This window comes from Macadamia integrifolia, chromosome 4 (genome assembly GCF_013358625.1).
Source record: "Macadamia integrifolia cultivar HAES 741 chromosome 4, SCU_Mint_v3, whole genome shotgun sequence".
NCBI classification, from domain to species: Eukaryota; Viridiplantae; Streptophyta; class Magnoliopsida; order Proteales; family Proteaceae; genus Macadamia; species Macadamia integrifolia.
The window spans coordinates 28,804,919-28,822,202 of record NC_056560.1 but is presented as its reverse complement, the minus strand read 5'-3'; the positions used below and the strand labels follow the sequence as shown (position 1 = coordinate 28,822,202).

Below are 17,284 nucleotides of genomic sequence, written 5' to 3'. Positions count from 1 at the left end.
CATGATAAACTAGTGGGTAAGGAAGGAAGAAAACAGGAAGAGTAATTTTGAATTTGTACAATAGGAACATGTATTCACTTGGCCAAATGTCCAATAAGAATCACATCACCGTTTTTGGGTAATGAAAAACTCCATAACAATGTACATAACCTCTTCCCTCATAGCTACTCATGTATGATTTGATACTCATCAAAACTATTATCCTACCCTTTGTTATTAACTAAATATGTACGATGCCAATATAAACTAATAATGTGCCCATTCCTCTCCCACAACAATACTATACGTGTTTATATATGCATTAAATACATGATTATTTTTATTCATGTGAAATGAACAAAAACTACACATTATTTTGAAAATTTACTCATAAGATTTAGATTTTCAAATTTTTTTTTTCTCATACTTCAAATTATATATATATATATATATATATTTTGATAGAAAAAGTGTTTCCCACGGCCAATATTTTAAGCATAAATGCTTATCAATTATGTAGTTACAATAATACCCCTTGACGCTTTTCTCCTAGACAATAAATGCCTTTTATTTTTGGTAAATTTGCAGGCCTTACTGCTAAAGGGGAAGCTCAGCTGGGTTTGACTGGGACGACTCCTTAGGTTAACTCATCAGTTAACCGTCAAGAGAGTGAGAGGCCTGGCGCCAAAAATTTCACGAAGCTCTGCTTTAAGCTTTTCCCTGTTTCGCATTAGAGAGAGAGAGAGAGAGAGAGACAGGTGGAAGAGGTGAGTAAACCAAGATCTGCTTCTCCCGTTACTCCCACCCCTTCGTTCCCAGCTGCTGTTTTTTTTTTTTTAGCTCTTCGCACTCTTCTTCATTTCTTTCTCACTGGTCATCTCAAAATTTTCGTTTCCCGCGTTAGAATTTATCGATCTAGTCGTTTTTTTTCTGTGATTTCACCTTTCCCCCCATTTCAACTGCTACTGATTCCATCAACAGCTGCGATTTGGTAGGTTTTTTAGTGCGAGCATCACTTGCTGCTGCAAAAAACATCTAATTCTACTTCTACTCTGCAAATCAAAATTTCAATTTAGCGAAAAACCCTAGTTGTAGTTTGTCCTCCACTGCAAGCACTTAATTACGCATGGATACCTAGATTTCGGTTTCTTTTGGTTCTCGCCGGTTAGTTCGCTGTAAACTTGAAACCCTAAGTTCGAGGCGTTGTTCTTTCTCTTTCTCCCCCAACCATTTTTAAATATATTTTATTAATTTCTTATTCAATTTGCTTTTCTATTGCAGGGATTGAATGAGTTATCATTTCTGTTACCAGGATGTACATAAAGCAGGTAATCCTCATTCTGCTTGTGAAACATCTTATTTAATTTACTTGTTTCATGGTATTTCATTTCCAAGTTTTCCCTCTTAACTGTTTGCTATTTCTGCTCTGATGATTATGAACAGATCATTATCGAAGGCTTTAAGAGCTACAGAGAACAAATTGCTACTGAACCATTCAGTCCAAAAGTTAATTGTGTAGGTATGATAATTTTTTCCCGTCTTCTGTTTCTTCTTCAGATACTGAGATTTTAATTACATGGAATACACGACCGTGTTGGTTTAGTGATGATGATCATCATCATAGTCTTCCTAATCTTCATCCTCCCAATAGTTTCTTCGCCAGTAAGCAATGAAAATATTTAAGAAGGCAAAACCTTATATGGGTTATTATTTTGAGTAGTTTGAGTGTTACTACTAGCTGTTGTCTTGACTAAGCTCATGTCTCCATGCTGCTGCAGTTGGTGCTAATGGATCTGGGAAGACAAACTTCTTCTATGGTAAGCTGTTTATTATATGGTTGAATATCTTCTTGTTGGGTATCTAAGCTCAGAGATTGATTTCGGCACTAAATTGTACTTGAAAAATGGGTTGTTTTTACCTTAGCAATCCGATTTGTACTTAGCGATCTCTTCCATAACCTACGCAGTGAAGATCGGCATGCCCTTCTCCATGTATGTTTTTTAATTCCATTTTCTTATAATTTTATTTTAATCAATTTGCATTCATAAACTCTTTGTGCTTACATATGTATGTGTTAACATGTAAAACTGAGCAGGAAGGTGCAGGCCACCAAGTATTATCTGCCTTTGTGGAGATAGTTTTTGATAATGCTGACAATCGCATACCTGTAAGACTTTTAATACCACTATCTTTTGTGTCTCCTATTAAGTTCAAGATCTGTTCGTTCCTGTTGCATATCAGAAAAAATAATTTTGTGTATAATGGAGTGAAAAGGATATAGAGGATACTATAAAAGGATTTAAGGATTACTGCCTTACTTTATCTTTTTGTACGGACATTGGGATATATGTGTGAATTTTGAAAGGAAAATACAATTTTAAATCCGTTTGGAACCTTAATCAGATTTTTGAAACTTCTCTCTAGTGAATCACATCCCCGAGTCTCCTGTACCTGGCAATGTCATTTCCTGTGTATTAATTGTCAAAATCGATATGATTATTACTGCAGATTTCAGAATCCCTGTTGCACATGGGAAGATGAAGCTAATTAATATGTTAGCTGATGTCGGCCAGAAAGTAACCAGCTTGTGATGCATTTATATGCTTGGTGGGGGCGTATTATCAGATTACTTTAACCTATTTATAGCCTCTCAGATTTATAGGATCTTTTCTTAGGGATTTCATTTTTCTCATTTTGAGGGAAGAGATTGGCTGTCGTGGAGAGTGCTCTCCTTTGCCATTTGGGGGGGTCTTATGGAAGGAGCACCTCAAGAATACTTCAAGATTGGATGGTCTTTGCATTGTTGTTTTTGTGGATGAAGGAATTCTTTTTTCCCCCCCTGTTCCAATAGAGTTTCAGAGATTTATTGAGATTTGGTTAAAACATGGATAGTTTTGATTTGGAGAGTAGGTGGTTTTTGCTTTTATCCTTATATTTGATGAATACAGCTGGTTTTATTTATTTATTATTATTATTTTTTTAATGTTTGGGGGGGGGGTGATGGTAGTTGTTGTCCTGATCCTCCCCTCTTTGCGACGCAACTTCTTACCACACCCCCCAAAAAGGAAAAGAGGCCCATGTCTCTGAATTTGCCTCCTAGTTGAAGCAACCAGAATTTTTTTCCATTGGAGCTGGGGATTGACATAACTGACATGTAAGGACGGTTCTAGGATCAACAGTACTGCACTTGCTTTTTTTACTACTACATCCCACACATGGACCCCACGTTCTCTCCTCATTAAACCCCTGCTGGACGATTTGATTTCCTACCCCCTCATTGGTGGGAAACTGCACTATGACATCGTAGTGATCTTTCTCCCTTATTATTTTCTTCCTAGAAGCATGATGTTGTTTAAGAAAAGATATATGTTCAGTACAAGAAACATTTGGTTATGTTAAATGAAGTTAAATGTTCTTTGATCTTCATCCCCCAACCCCCCCTCCAAAAAAAAAAAAAAAAAAAAAAGAAAGAAAAGAGTAAAAAGAATGGAACCGTTCAAGTCAGTATGTTTATAATTGCACAACATACCGGAACTACAGAGGTAATGCATATGTGTGCATCTATGCAGTTGTGTTGTGGTTAGCAACATGTTTCTGTGTTGTATATAGGAACATGTTTCTGTGTTGTATATAGGTCATATTGAGCCTGCTCGAAGGCAACTGCCCCCTGCTTTTTTTTCTTTTTCTTTTTCTTCTCTTCCAAGCCATTCTCATTTTCTTGGATGCCCCTCTTCTGCATGACAGGTTGACAAGGAGGAAGTGCGTTTACGAAGGACAATTGGTCTGAAGAAGGATGAGTATTTCTTGGATGGAAAACATATCACGTGAGCTTACAGCTGTGTATTTACTTAGTCGTTCACTTGGTTGTTTTTAATTGAGTAACAATAGGTAATGTTACAAGCAGGAAGACAGAAGTTATGAATTTATTGGAAAGTGCTGGGTTTTCTCGTTCCAATCCTTACTATGTTGTGCAACAAGGGAAGGTATGGAACTTCTAATTTCATGGACTTATGTTGTCATATCCAGCATGAATTCTTTGCTATCAATTACTAGACTCTTGATCTGTCCTATAGATTGCATCGTTAACATTAATGAAAGATTCCGAGCGCCTGGATCTGCTGAAGGAAATAGGTGGTACCCGTGTTTATGAGGAAAGACGCCGCGAAAGTTTGAAAATTATGCAAGAAACTGGCAAGCTAACATCTTCTTGAACCAGTTCCGTCTTATGTATTGTTTGCAGCTTCTAAGTTCTAATACTGATTTCTCTTCCATTATTAGGTACTAAGAGGACACAGATAATTCAAGTTGTTCAGTACTTGGATGAGAGATTAAGAGAGCTCGATGAAGAGAAAGAGGAATTAAAAAAATATCAGCAGCTTGACAAGCAGCGAAAATCTCTGGAATATACAATATATGACAAAGAACTCAATGATGCTAGACAGAAATTGGCAGAGGTTGGTAATATGTGATGCTTTTAAATTGTAACAGATATTATTTATGTGAAAGTTTAAAAAATATGGCTTTAATTATCTTATTTTTAATTAATTGTTTGTCAGGTTATGTTCTTAGCTTGATAGGCTATACATACTTTTACTTAATACTTACTGGATTTTAAGCTACTGAGGTGGGAACAGTAGCTTGATTCAAGTGGATTTAATTACTGATGTTCTTCGTTTTCAAGACAATGAAGTGCAGTAAGTAGAGGTTAAGAATTTAACTATGAATTCAGTAGGGAATACGTAACTTTACTGTTTGCCTTTACTATTACACTGCTTAATTTGTGGCCAAAATTGCTGGTCAAATAAGCTGTTGAAATGTGGAAACCTGTAGACATTGAAAAGTATTTTATTATGAAAAAGAGTTGCTTTCTTACGGTTAAACATGTACAAGGATCCGTTGACCTCAAAGTTCAAAACTCTCCTTGTCCATTTGTTGTTGTCATTGTTTTGTACTTGGGGGGTGACCAATTGGAGTAGAAGACTAAAAGGTTGATATGATTGTGGATATTGATGCAACTTCATGGACATATTTTCCATATGTAGTTCTAGAAGTGATCCCCGAGGTGACCAATTGGAGTATGAGACTAAAAGGTTGATATGATTTCGGATTTTGATACAACTTGATGAACATAATTTCCATTTGTAGTTCTAGTAGAAGTGATACTGTCTTCAAAGTTTGGAACGTCATGGGTGACCAACAAATAACATAGGTTAATTTTATTCAAATGTTCTAAAACATTGTAGATGCAGTTCTTTTCCTTACAGAAAACTAATTACTTTCTAGGTGATATTCTTCCTTGAGAGCCTTTGTTCTTATAACCTACGAAACAGGCAAAGGTTTCGATCCTAGGCATGCACATTGTTATATGAGAATATCGTTTTTTAAATTTTAATATTGCAAGTGTAATTTACATAAAATTAGATTCTGAATTCATGTTTTGACATGCTGTTATCTATGAATCCAGTTTAATGTTAAAGTTGTCTGACTGTTTTTTAGATAGATGAGGCTCGAAGCAAGGTTTCTGAGAAGTCAACCAAGATGTATAATAGTGTGCTGGACGCTCATGAAAAGTCCAAGGATTTGGAGAAGAAATTTAAAGACCTAATGAAAGATATTCAAGGTTTAAACAAGGAGAAAGAAGCAATAGAAAAACGACGTACAGAAGCAATAAAGAAGCATGCACAGGTTGAGTTTGATGTCAAAGATCTGGAAGAGAAAATTTCTGGGAACTTTCGAGCAAAGGTATTCTTCCCCTGATCTTCATGTTTTTTTGGAGTTCTATGAAAAGAGATATTATTGTTAAGGTTAGCTACATAATTTGATGCCAAAACAAACTTTTAATTCTTATAGGAGGATGCTGCAAGGCAGCTCAAGAATTTACAGAAAGAAGTTGAGGATTCCAGGGATGAACTGGACAAAATTAAGCCTTTATATGAAGCCCAAGTGATTGAAGAGGAAGAAATAACAAAAGGGTATGTCTCATGGACATCAGCAGACCTGCATCATCTTTATACAAGATGAAATACTTACATAATAGCTCATTTGACACATTCCATTCACCAACCACTTTTCTCGGGTTATTTTAACATTTGGCTGTGTCACTTTTCTTCTCATTATCTTTGCTTTCTCTTCCCCCAAAAAATATGTTATAACTTATGCCTGTCCTTTCAGTGTTTTAGCAGGCTCTGATTTTTTGCCTAAAACAGTTAAGATAATTAGTTTCTTGAAGAGCACTACTGTCTGCCTTGTGGCGGCTGGGATAGGCCCAATGTTTATTGACAGGGAGGGCCTATGGTTTCATAAAGCTTTGAATTTCCACTAAGACAATATAACTTTTGAAAAATAAATGGGCAGTTGAAAATACATTAGAGAATGCGAATGCATTTATTGAATTTAGCTTTAAAATTTGACGTGTGGCCAATCCAGGCCATGCCTATCCAACAGTCAAACACCACTATACCCTTCCATGCACAATTAGGTGGACCACATGGAAAGACTGACCTTGTGAGCATGCAAAGAAACTGTTGCCAACATGTAAACATAATTCTCTCTGTGAAGTAGGGTTTTCATGATATCTGAATTATCCTATTTGCTTGTTCCATTTTCTGACTCTTGTAGAATAATGGATCGTGAAAAGCAGCTTAGCATTCTTTATCAAAAACAGGGCCGTGCCACCCAGTTTTCTAGTAAAGCTGCACGTGACAAATGGCTTCAAAAAGAAATTGATGATCTTCAAAAAGTTCTTTCATCAAATTTGGTCCAGGTAATTATTGAGAACCTTCAGTCATACTTAACATAAACTTTACAAGGTTGTTTGTACTTCTGGTTACATTATCCAAATCATGAGCAACATAGCTTGCTGCGAGAAATTATGTTGGATCATGTATTACCCTATTTTGAGAAATCAAGTGAAATCATACTTGATGTAGATAACAATTATTCTAGGATTCTTAAAAGGGAAAAGCAGGTAAAAGTTCCTTGAGCCTCCTGCAGAACCCAATATTTGTTTCATGCTGACCAAGCAATGAAAACATGAAGTGGGAGGGGAAAAAAACTTTCCTATATCTGTGCTCTATCTACCTATCTGTGTTCTTGCAATTGGGGCACTTCAGAATCAGGCATGCTTATTATGCTGGCCAATGTTGCCACACCTGCTTCTTGGCGACCAGCTAGTGGGCTTTAGATGTTTTTTCTGTAATCTTTAGACATGCGTGCTCTGTGTCATGGCTTGCCGCAGGAATTTGGTGTTCTTATAAAGCCCTCTCTACAGAACTTTCTTATTATCCATCATGAATGAGTAGGTCTCCCGGGGATAAAGAACTGATTCTCCACTCTGTGCACTTGTCAGGAGAAAAAGCTTCAAAATGAAATCCAGCAGCTTAATGCTGAGCTGAAAGAGCAGGATCTGTACATAGAGAAGCGGAAGACTGAGGCTAGAAAAATTGAGTCCAATATCCTCAAGTCTAAGGAAGGTTTCAGTAGTTTCAAGAAGCAAAGGGATCGCCTACAAGATGATCGGAAGTATGGTTTGGCATTGGTATTGTATTTTTACTAGGGAATATTCACCTATTATTAACAGTTACGAGTTTAAATTTCTTTTAGGTCCTTATGGGCGAAAGAAAGTGAGCTTTCCACCGAAATTGATAAACTTAAGGCAGATGTCGTGAAGGCAGAAAAGAGCCTGGATCATGCTACTCCTGGTGTGAGTAATCGTTTCCCTTTACTCTCCTGACTCATTAGAGGGAAGGCAAATAAACCTATCTTATATGTTCAAGATACCTTGGCTTGTTTATAAATGTTTGAATTAAACACTTCCAGAAGACAGGTGTATAAACTATTCATCCATGTTTAGCAGTTACTCCCGCTACTTTGATGAAGATGCCTCTTACAAGGAGGAGTTTCTTGTTATGTTTTGTCTTAATTATAATGCTTCTTTGCTCAGTATGGGTTCACCACCTTGGGATCTTGCCATTTAACCTGGTATTATGAGGAAACCTTGAGTTCTAGAATCTGGATATAGCTCAATTGCAGCACTGTACTTGGAGATCTATATTTCAATGTCTTATTATAGGCCATTTTAGACCAACAATCCATTGACGTGATTAGCTTCTGGATCTGGGGTTTTCTTTATCTGCATAACTATCCGATTGCCTTGTGGAAGATGTTACTTTCTGAAAGTCTCAAGTCCTATCAGCAGGAGAATGTTTTCCTGTTCACTGTTCATATTCATGATCTATCATAGTTCCAAGCAACTCCACTAATCAAAGTCTGGCTGCTGGGGCCTGAAAGATAGGATTACGGAGGTGGATAATGGATTAGATATGCATATCCGTGTTTGAATGCAGGCTAGGTTCATTTTAGAGGAACATTGTTTTGTTTTCACTGCAGTGAAGTTTTCGCTCTCCTTTATCATTAATCAATACCATCTTTCATTTTATATTATTAGCTCAGTAATATTGTTAGTGCTCACATAAACTTAACAGGATATCAGAAGAGGGTTGAGTTCTGTCCGAAGGATCATTAGAGATTATAATATTGAAGGAGTGATTGGTCCAATTCTCGAGTTGCTTGATTGTGAAGAAAAGTTTTTTACTGCTGTGGAAGTTACTGCTGGAAACAGGTCTGACCAATCTTATGGGGTTTTCTATCACAAATCTTTGTGTTCTATTGCGATATTTTCATGATGTTTATTTGCCATGTAATCCATGCTCCTAATGGGTTATCTAAGGCTTCGGTTATTGTGTGCATGCAGCTTGTTTCATGTGGTGGTTGAAACAGATGAAATATCAACTCAAATAATAAGACACCTTAATGCATTAAAAGGTGGACGGGTTACTTTTATACCATTGAACAGGGTGAGGGCCCCACATGTGACCTATCCTAGGAGTTCAGATGTGATACCTTTGATAGACAAACTGAAATTCTCTCGCAATCATTCTCCAGCTTTTGCACAGGTTAGTCCCCATCTAACCTTTTTGGAGTTCAGTTTCTGTACTCCGCAGGTGATTTTTGTTTCTTAGTATAACATTCATTTGTGTGGGGTGTGTTCTTTGAGTAGTGCTTTGTACAGTGTGATTTGCTTCAAATGATTATCATCATCAGGGTTAAACGAAATTTTTGGCAGATGAACTGTGCATTCTATGCCGTACTTATAACTGTTATTGTATTTCCTGGCTTTGATAAGCACCCACATCCAAGAAATTATTAAGCGGTCAGTGCATTTGCACTCTTGAGAGATTATGTGATATCGTTATGAAATTCATTCCTATGCAATTCTGACCCTTAGATGAAATTCAATATGCAAATGGCATTTACATGGTACGATTCTTCTGAATGCTGATTGATTTGCTATATTATTGATGGGCTTCAATGTGGAGGAATCTTGATTAAAAAAAATTCGTGAACCTTATATTGAGTCATTCATTGTCTGCTTATTTTCGTGAACTTGTTTTTTAACCCGAATATTATCTGAGACGCGGGGTAGCCCCTAGAATTATCTTAAAGATGACACTGATAATATAAAAAAAGGGGGGGACATAACCCACCTTTTTACCCCATCACAGGAGAGACAATTCACTCTTATCACTCACAAAATCCATTAGAAAAAATGCCTATAAGAGAAGGATTACATTCTAAAGATTGGTAAACCAGCTTTGTCCTCCCGGATGATGCAACTAAGATCACTTATTCCCGTGAACTTCATTTTCCAATTGAGACCATTACTTTTCAAGGAGGAATGAAACTACTTGGATTTCTGCATGGGAAGCATTGTTCATGGTGAAGGTGGGTAAACCCCCACTTTTTTATGGAGAGGTTGTTTCCTTGTTCGAACCTGTGACTACCAGGTTGCAATAGAGCAACCTTACTGTTGTGCGGAGGCCTGCACTTTGCATCTTTCTTTTGGGTCTCATTCAAAATTTTCAATAGATAGGAGAGGCATTGAAACTAAGTTGATATAGCATCTAGTTCCTCGAGTGATTTTGAGACCTGCATTAGGAACAATGATTAAGGGATTCAAAATATGGAGGTTGTTAGAAGCAAGCTACCTTTGTTTAATATAGTTTCCAATTGCAAATACCCTCCTTTTACTGCCTCCCTCAAGAGACATACCTAATCTGCCACCGACCCATGGAATATGTTGAGTGGTTGGAGACGGCAGGTACTGAGTGCAACCCCTTTCAAAACAATCAAGATCTTTATTGGCCCAAAAGGTGTTCATAGGATCAAAAGCGAACCAAATGTGGGGAGGCCACAACAAGCCGGGAGAGAAATGATCTTGTCGAGCATTTATAAACTCGAGAAGACCCACAAAGGCAAACAGAGAGGCTTAATTGGTCCAAGCTCGTTTGGATTCTTCAAGTAGAGGAAAGGAAAAGTGGAGAAACATAAGCCGATTGGTGGGAGAGGGTCCTCATTGCTCATGAAATTATTTCTTCACTGCTGTTGGATTTTTTAGACTTTCTGGTTGACAGTGGTGCTGGGATTGCTTTCTTAGATTGGGTATTGGGTGCTTTGTTAGTGTTTTTTCTTGGCGGAGAGTTGGGGATTGGGGGTTTGATACTATTGATTGTGGTAGCTGTTCTAGGGCTCTTTTTGGTGCAGTGTGTTATTGGGGTTCTTCCTCTCCACACCCCCTTTTTCTCTGGTGGGATATTTGGGGTAGGCAGCCTTTATTTACTTTTGTTGGTTCTTTGCCTTCTTATATCTTCCTGTGGTTGCTGATAGAAAGGAACTTCTGAGAACCCTAGAATGTCGAATGAGTGAGTATCCAACCTAGAATAAAACATTCTAGACATGTTCTCAACATGCTACACACATGCAGAACCATTCCCATAACATCCTAGACATGCCCCGACACATCACTAGTCTGGCCACATCACCAACTGATTGTAAGCACCGTCTTAACCCTTACACTGCACACTGCCCACTTCCCACTGCCCACTGCCCACTGCCACTGCCACTGCCACTGCCACTGCTTCTGCCACATCATCAGTAGAAGGTAACCAACAATGACAACACACCTACCCACATGCTCTGCTGATACTGCCACTGCCAAAATGCCATAAGGCTAACAGACCTAACCCACCACACCCTAGCTTGGACCCCATGACACCAACAGTTAAAAGTTAATAAAAGTACAGTACTCCCCCCAGCAATTAAAATTATTCTTAACTTACATAGCGACCAGCGATGAGCCTTGTATGGATCCACAGCTGAACCCATCAGCTTCGGCATTGAATTGGATTTCTTGGGCTTGCTTCCAAAGCTTATTGAATCGGACTATCCACTCTTAATGCTATTGCATCATAGAATATCAAAGAAGAAAGTGATGGCAGTCAGACAGATGATTATCTCAAAGAAGAAAGTGATGGCAGTCAGACAGATGATTATCTCACAGAAGCAATGGTTTGGAAGATTTTGCATGACGGTGCGCATATACCATAACAATTTCATAAATAAATCTGGACCCCTTTGACTGGCTTAAGAGTTTGAGGAAACTCAAGACTTGAAGCAAGAGTGTTTTTATTCACAAGGAAGATGAATGTGAACTTAACTGGATGAGATGAATTTTAAACATTAGATCGGATCTTCTTAAGATGCTGGAATATAAATCTTCTATTAGTGTTTTCTCTGAGAAAATCTAGATTGATCTACAGGAGTTTCAGAGGAGAGCAGAGGGTTGGGTAGGTTAATTGAAGTAGTTGGAACTGTTGGGTGCCAGCAGAGAATCAAATTACCATCTGAAATAGGAGATTATTTTTGGCAATTGTAGTTGCCAATTATCATTCTCTTTCTCCACCTGCAATTATGGAAACAGATGGATCAGAACTGGACACCCTAGCTGAATATATTTTATTTGTCAATCGAAGTAAATGCAATAAAGAAGTTAGAAATTGGACAGAACACCTGTTCTCGATTGTAGGGATATGGGTTGTTCTACTAGATTGAGTTGTTGTTTTTTTTTTTTAAAAGCTGACTGGAGTACTGAACTATATTGGAGTACCTCATCTCTGATCGTGGCCCATGATCCTTAATTCTAGTGATATTCATATCAAATGTGCTTCAAGTGATGAGCTTGATGAGCTTTCTGTAGCTTTTGCCTTCAACGAGTTGTCAAATCATCAGAAAGAACTGACATGGAAAATAATTTGTATTGTGTACTCATCATTTTATTTTATTTTATTTTTTAATTTATTTGAATTGATGCACTCTTTCTTTCTTATTTCTTTCATCTTGTGTACCACTGGTTAAGTTACTAATTGATGATAATGTAAATCTCTTCATGATACATTTCTTCTTCCTCTTTTTTTTTTTGGGGGGGGGTGGTGGTGGGTGGGTGGTGGTGGTGTAACTAACTTTCCATGGTGCTGTTGTCATTGAATTTTCACCTCCCTGAGAGAAAAAAAGTTGTCATTGGATTTGGACTTTCTTTGCAGGTATTTGGTAGAACGTTAGTTTGCCGAGATTTGGATGTGGCTACAAGGGTTGCTCGAAATGATGGCTTGGACTGCATAACTTTGGAAGGTTTGTTTTAGATGACTCTGTGTTACGTTTATTTGGATTTTTTTTTGGGGGGGGGGGGGGTGGTTTTCATAAGGTTTCACTACTTTGTGTTGTCATACCAGGTGATCAAGTGAGCAAGAAAGGTGGTATGACTGGAGGATTTTATGATTATAGGCGTTCAAAACTGAAGTTTATGAACATTATTAGGCAAAACACAAAGTCCATCAATGCGAAGGGAGAGGAACTGAAAAAGATTAGACTGGATCTTGAAGATATCCTGATAAAGTGAATTTGCTCAGAAGTAGCAAACTTATTTCAGTTTTAGCTTGTTTTGCCAGTTTATCTTGATATTTGTGGATGTTATCTTTTCCTTTATAAAATGTCATGGGCTCTCGTTATCATTCTTGCAGAACCAGAGAAAAAAGCAGCATAGCACACCTCAGTGAATGATGCACATGGTTTCATATATAAGCAACCAAATGTATGTTTTCATGTGTTAGGGCATGTCTTTATGCTAAGCCATCTGGATGATTGTGTAGTTAGTTTAATAGAAAATGATGGAAAATCTTATTAGTAGGGGTTGAGGAGGATGAGAAATACAATAGTACATGTTATCTTTGTGCTAAGATTGGAAAAGATTACCATCTTTATTGATATTAAGTTTTACTGTGGTCATGTGGGGAAGTTTTTCTGTCGGACATGGGGTGGCTTGGACCTTTTCAAATTCTCTTTTATCTTTTCTGGAGGAATGGAGTGGGGGTCTGTTGGGTGGGGGTGGGGGAAAGTTTAGAATTCTTTTGAGGATAATTTGATCCGCTGTGTACTGGTGCCTATGAATGGAAAGGAATGTGAGAATTTTTGAAGCAACAAAAGAATCAGTTTCCCCATGGTTTGTAAAAAAGCTTAGAGATTTTGTTGAACTGGGCATCTCTGATACTGGATTTTGAGGAGTAAATACTTTTTCTATTTGGAAAACTAAAAAGAGTTTGTAAATGGGATTTGAGACTTACTTATATGGTTTCTTTTGCAACTGTAGAGGGGGAGGAGTGGGTCTTTATGTAGAGGGCCCTTTTGGGGACTGAGGTACATGTAACTTCCTGTTCAATCTTGTACAGGTTGCTTTTTATAATAAAAATATTGCCTTATAAAGAAAGAAATTAGAAAATACTAGGAGCATGTTTGATACTAGTAGCCTCTTACATTTGATACAGAGTTACTTGAACTTTTAATCTTCAAGACGTTGGAAGCTAGGATCGGGTAATATTTATGCTGGGGGTTTTTCTTTGGTTTGAATGGACTGTAGAGGATGTGATGATAAAAGGTGGAAATTCTTGATCAGATAATAGGCTTCTTATAGGAGAAAGAACAGCATTTTAGGGACTCAAGGGGTTTAGTTTTTTATGGTTGTTTACAACCATCTAATAAGATTTCTACTGGTTAGGGGTTTAGTTTTCACCTTAAACAACAAAACACCAACAACACCATCTTTTCTATGGCAAAAGAAGGGAACAGAGGGTGTTGGTTTGAATTAACTCCAAGTTTTTGGCTTTGTAGGTCATAGGAGAGCTGGGGATTGGGGACAATAATAAGGCTTGGGATGGAATATGGAGAGCTTTTGAAGGAGAAAGGGGCTGTTGGCTTTGGAAAAGCTGACCTGTGGCTTCAGTTGGATATCCTAAATTAAAGATTTATAACTGAGATTTGGATGTGGGAATAGAATTTAGGTCAAGGAATTGAAAGTCAGGGAAGAAGATGAAAGTGGTGGTGGGAGAAAATAGTTCGAAGACTTGCACCTTTGTTTCTTTTTTTTGTTTGTTATGGAGACGGCCTGACATCAGAAAATTGTAGAGTTAATATTTTCATTTATTTTTCTCTTTTTGGATACAGCCAAATAGAGCCTTGAGTGGTTAATGAAGATAGCAAAATCCTGGCAATTTACCCTCTTGCTGAAGAGTCCAAGGTCCTGGTGGCTCTGCACCAGATTCTCTTGGGTGTTGAGCCCTAAGAAAGCTATAAAGTGCCAACACCTTAGGTACTTGTCTGTATACTTTCTTTATTTTCTTATAAATCGGACACTTGTCCCTAAATCACCCAAAATCTTATTTGTTCCATCTTGAACCTTCCTACCACTCATAATCAAGTTCAATCTGCTCTTAAAAGTAATGCCAACACTTAAACCAGAAGTGTAGGACTGCCTATCCATCTTCTCTGAGTTGCAAAGCCATGTAGAAGAATTGAATGAAGTTCCACTATCAGCCCAACCTGTGGTTCTTGAGTCTCACCAATCAAATGCTTATGTCGTGTTGCGAGCAGTGAGAGAAATCACTCAAGGGAAATCATCAAAGCTATAAATGTTGTATCACTTTACTTAGAAATCATTATTCTAAATAAAACAGGAGGTTGAACAAAATCTAATCCAGCTATTAGTTGGTCACTTGGGTTTGTTTCTCTCATCAAGAGATTTGGAGGATGCCGTGGTGACTGAGGATGAGCTGGAAGGTTAGATTGTCCTTCCTTTATTCCACCCATTTTGGTCTGTTACTGTTATTAATGACAGTGAATCAGATCACGAGGGAAGTAATTGACTTATGGACTTATGTGCAATAATTTTGTCAAGATGGCTTACAGTATCTCTTTTCATGGCGGCGATGATCCCATTGGACATGGTTGACCTGGGAGATTTCTGCCTTTCTTCCACCCTTTGGTGGTTGCTGATGTTATTGGTGATGGTGAGCTGGATGAAGTGTTAAATAATTAAGTTAAAAATCTTGATTTTGTCAAGAAAATGTATATCCAAATTTCAGGAAACCGTTCAACTATTCGATCTATTTACTGAAACAACATGCACCATAGTTCATTGTTTTTTTTTTTTTTACTTCTGTGCCTTTTCTTAGTTCTTGTACATCCTTTTATTATTGAAAACTGGTTGAACCAAGCCATTCAATTGGGAAGTGTGAATCAAATGTTTTATTTCTGTTTTCACTTAACCTATACCCACTGATAGACAAGAAAATTACAGACCTTGTTAGTGATCAGCAGAAAATTGATGCCAAATTGGGTCATGACAAGTCAGAATTGGAACAAATTAAGCAGGATATTGCTAATGCAACCAAGCAGAACGACTCCATTCGCAAAGCTCTGGAAAAGAAGGTTCCTGGAATACAATGAATTTTGCTTGGATTTACGTATTCCTATTAGTTGCTTCCAGCATTACAATATTTGCATTATATCTGTAGGAAAAATTGCTTTCAACAGCTCGCAGTCAAATAGAGCAGCTCAAATCTAGCATGGCCATGAAGCATGCTGAAATGGGAACAGACCTTATTGATCACTTAACGGCAGAGGAGAAGGATCTTCTTTCAAGATTGAATCCTGAAATCACGGAGCTGAAAGAAAAGGTTATTGCCTGCAAGGCAGAGCGCATGGAGGTCTGTTGATTGAATCTGTATTTAAAATTTGTGTATAATTCTCAATCATTTATGTGGACTATGATATTCCCCTTTGTATCTTTGATTTATAGATTGAAACAAGAAAAAGTGAGCTTGATGCTAACCTAAAAACCAACCTTGAGAGAAGGCAACAAGAGTTACAATCCATTATATCTTCCATGATGGACACATTTGATGGGGAACTTGAAATGAAGAGGCAGGAACTGAAGGATGCTAAAGCATCGGTTGATGATGCAACACAAGAAGTTAAAGGTGACAAATTTGACTTACGGGCCCTATATTTCCTTGCTCAGATTTTTTTCTTTTGACGCCTTCTTCTGACTGAAATTATTCTCTACAGGAATTGCAGAAAATATAGATGAGAGAACAAAGGAAATCAAGAAAATTAAAGAAGAGAAAACTAAATTAAAGGTTATATTTCATGTGCTGTCAACTTATTTGATAGGAAGAAGGTATATGGAAGGTTGTTTCTAATTCAAGTCCTTGTGTTGCTGCAGACTTTGGAAGACAACTATGAAAGGACGCTTCAGGATGAAGCAAAAGAATTGGAACAGTTGTTAAGTAAAAGGAGCATGTTTCTTTCTAAACAAGAAGATTGCATGAAGAAAATTAGGGATTTGGGTTCATTACCTTCGGATGCCTTTGAAATGTATACTACTTTCCTCCAATTAGAAAATTCCTTCATTGTTTTTTTTCCCCGATAAAATTACTTCATTCTTGTGAACCTATCCAGAACAGCCAAGGAAGTAGGCGGTCCTAATAAAAGACCATGATTCTATAGTTTTGGAGCACATCTTTATGTGAACCACATTTATGAATATTTGGAGAGATTACAATCATTTGATTCAACATCGAACTCATTTTATCAAGTAAGATAAGAACTGTTGAAGTTTATAAAGGAGTATTGTTCCAATCATTTGATCCACATGCAAATTATTTTGTCAAATAAGATAAGAACGACTAACATTTACTCTTTATATAGTCTTCACCATGTTTCATTTCAGACCATCTCCATGAGAGAAAAGTTTCTCAACTCCCTCGCCTCTTCTGTTGAATTAAACACCAACCAATGACATCTCTCTCTCTCTCTCTCTCTCTGATGTCATCTATAGCATACAACCTAATATATTATTAGGATGTTCCCTATCATAAGTCTGAAGAGAACATTTACTGAAGCGCTGTTGATAAGATATAGTGACATACAATTCATGTTCATTCTTTGTGAAGGATAATACATGAAGAGTTCACATACAATTACTTCATTTGATAATTGTCTGAACCTGTAATCTTAGGCTTAGGATCTAACTACCATGTAACTGGAATTATGATGATCATTTTTACTCCCCCCCCCC

General features: G+C 37.4%; 1 protein-coding gene across 3 annotated transcripts in view; it reads left to right on the top strand.

Moving 5' to 3' along the window:
* Positions 1 to 589: 589 nt before the first annotated feature.
* The window catches only part of LOC122076550 (structural maintenance of chromosomes protein 3), a 24,243-nt gene continuing 7,548 nt past the window's right edge, over positions 590 to 17,284 (top strand). The window contains exons 1-24 of one of the 3 annotated variants that reach the window (XM_042641908.1): positions 590 to 746; positions 1,261 to 1,307; positions 1,423 to 1,498; positions 1,758 to 1,796; positions 1,903 to 1,970; positions 2,075 to 2,146; positions 3,724 to 3,803; positions 3,884 to 3,962; positions 4,053 to 4,170; positions 4,258 to 4,433; positions 5,476 to 5,721; positions 5,830 to 5,951; positions 6,598 to 6,742; positions 7,328 to 7,500; positions 7,582 to 7,681; positions 8,463 to 8,599; positions 8,732 to 8,933; positions 12,417 to 12,504; positions 12,606 to 12,755; positions 15,482 to 15,633; positions 15,720 to 15,911; positions 16,004 to 16,184; positions 16,273 to 16,343; positions 16,430 to 16,581. In XM_042641908.1, coding sequence (XP_042497842.1) covers positions 1,293 to 1,307; positions 1,423 to 1,498; positions 1,758 to 1,796; positions 1,903 to 1,970; positions 2,075 to 2,146; positions 3,724 to 3,803; positions 3,884 to 3,962; positions 4,053 to 4,170; positions 4,258 to 4,433; positions 5,476 to 5,721; positions 5,830 to 5,951; positions 6,598 to 6,742; positions 7,328 to 7,500; positions 7,582 to 7,681; positions 8,463 to 8,599; positions 8,732 to 8,933; positions 12,417 to 12,504; positions 12,606 to 12,755; positions 15,482 to 15,633; positions 15,720 to 15,911; positions 16,004 to 16,184; positions 16,273 to 16,343; positions 16,430 to 16,581 — 2,834 coding nt within the window. In that variant the 5' untranslated portion in view covers positions 590 to 746; positions 1,261 to 1,292. Of the gene's footprint in view, positions 747 to 946; positions 1,144 to 1,260; positions 1,308 to 1,422; positions 1,499 to 1,757; positions 1,797 to 1,902; positions 1,971 to 2,074; positions 2,147 to 3,723; positions 3,804 to 3,883; positions 3,963 to 4,052; positions 4,171 to 4,257; positions 4,434 to 5,475; positions 5,722 to 5,829; positions 5,952 to 6,597; positions 6,743 to 7,327; positions 7,501 to 7,581; positions 7,682 to 8,462; positions 8,600 to 8,731; positions 8,934 to 12,416; positions 12,505 to 12,605; positions 12,756 to 15,481; positions 15,634 to 15,719; positions 15,912 to 16,003; positions 16,185 to 16,272; positions 16,344 to 16,429; positions 16,582 to 17,284 lie in introns of those variants that run through there. The other 2 variants (XM_042641906.1, XM_042641907.1) reach the window with 2 other exon arrangements.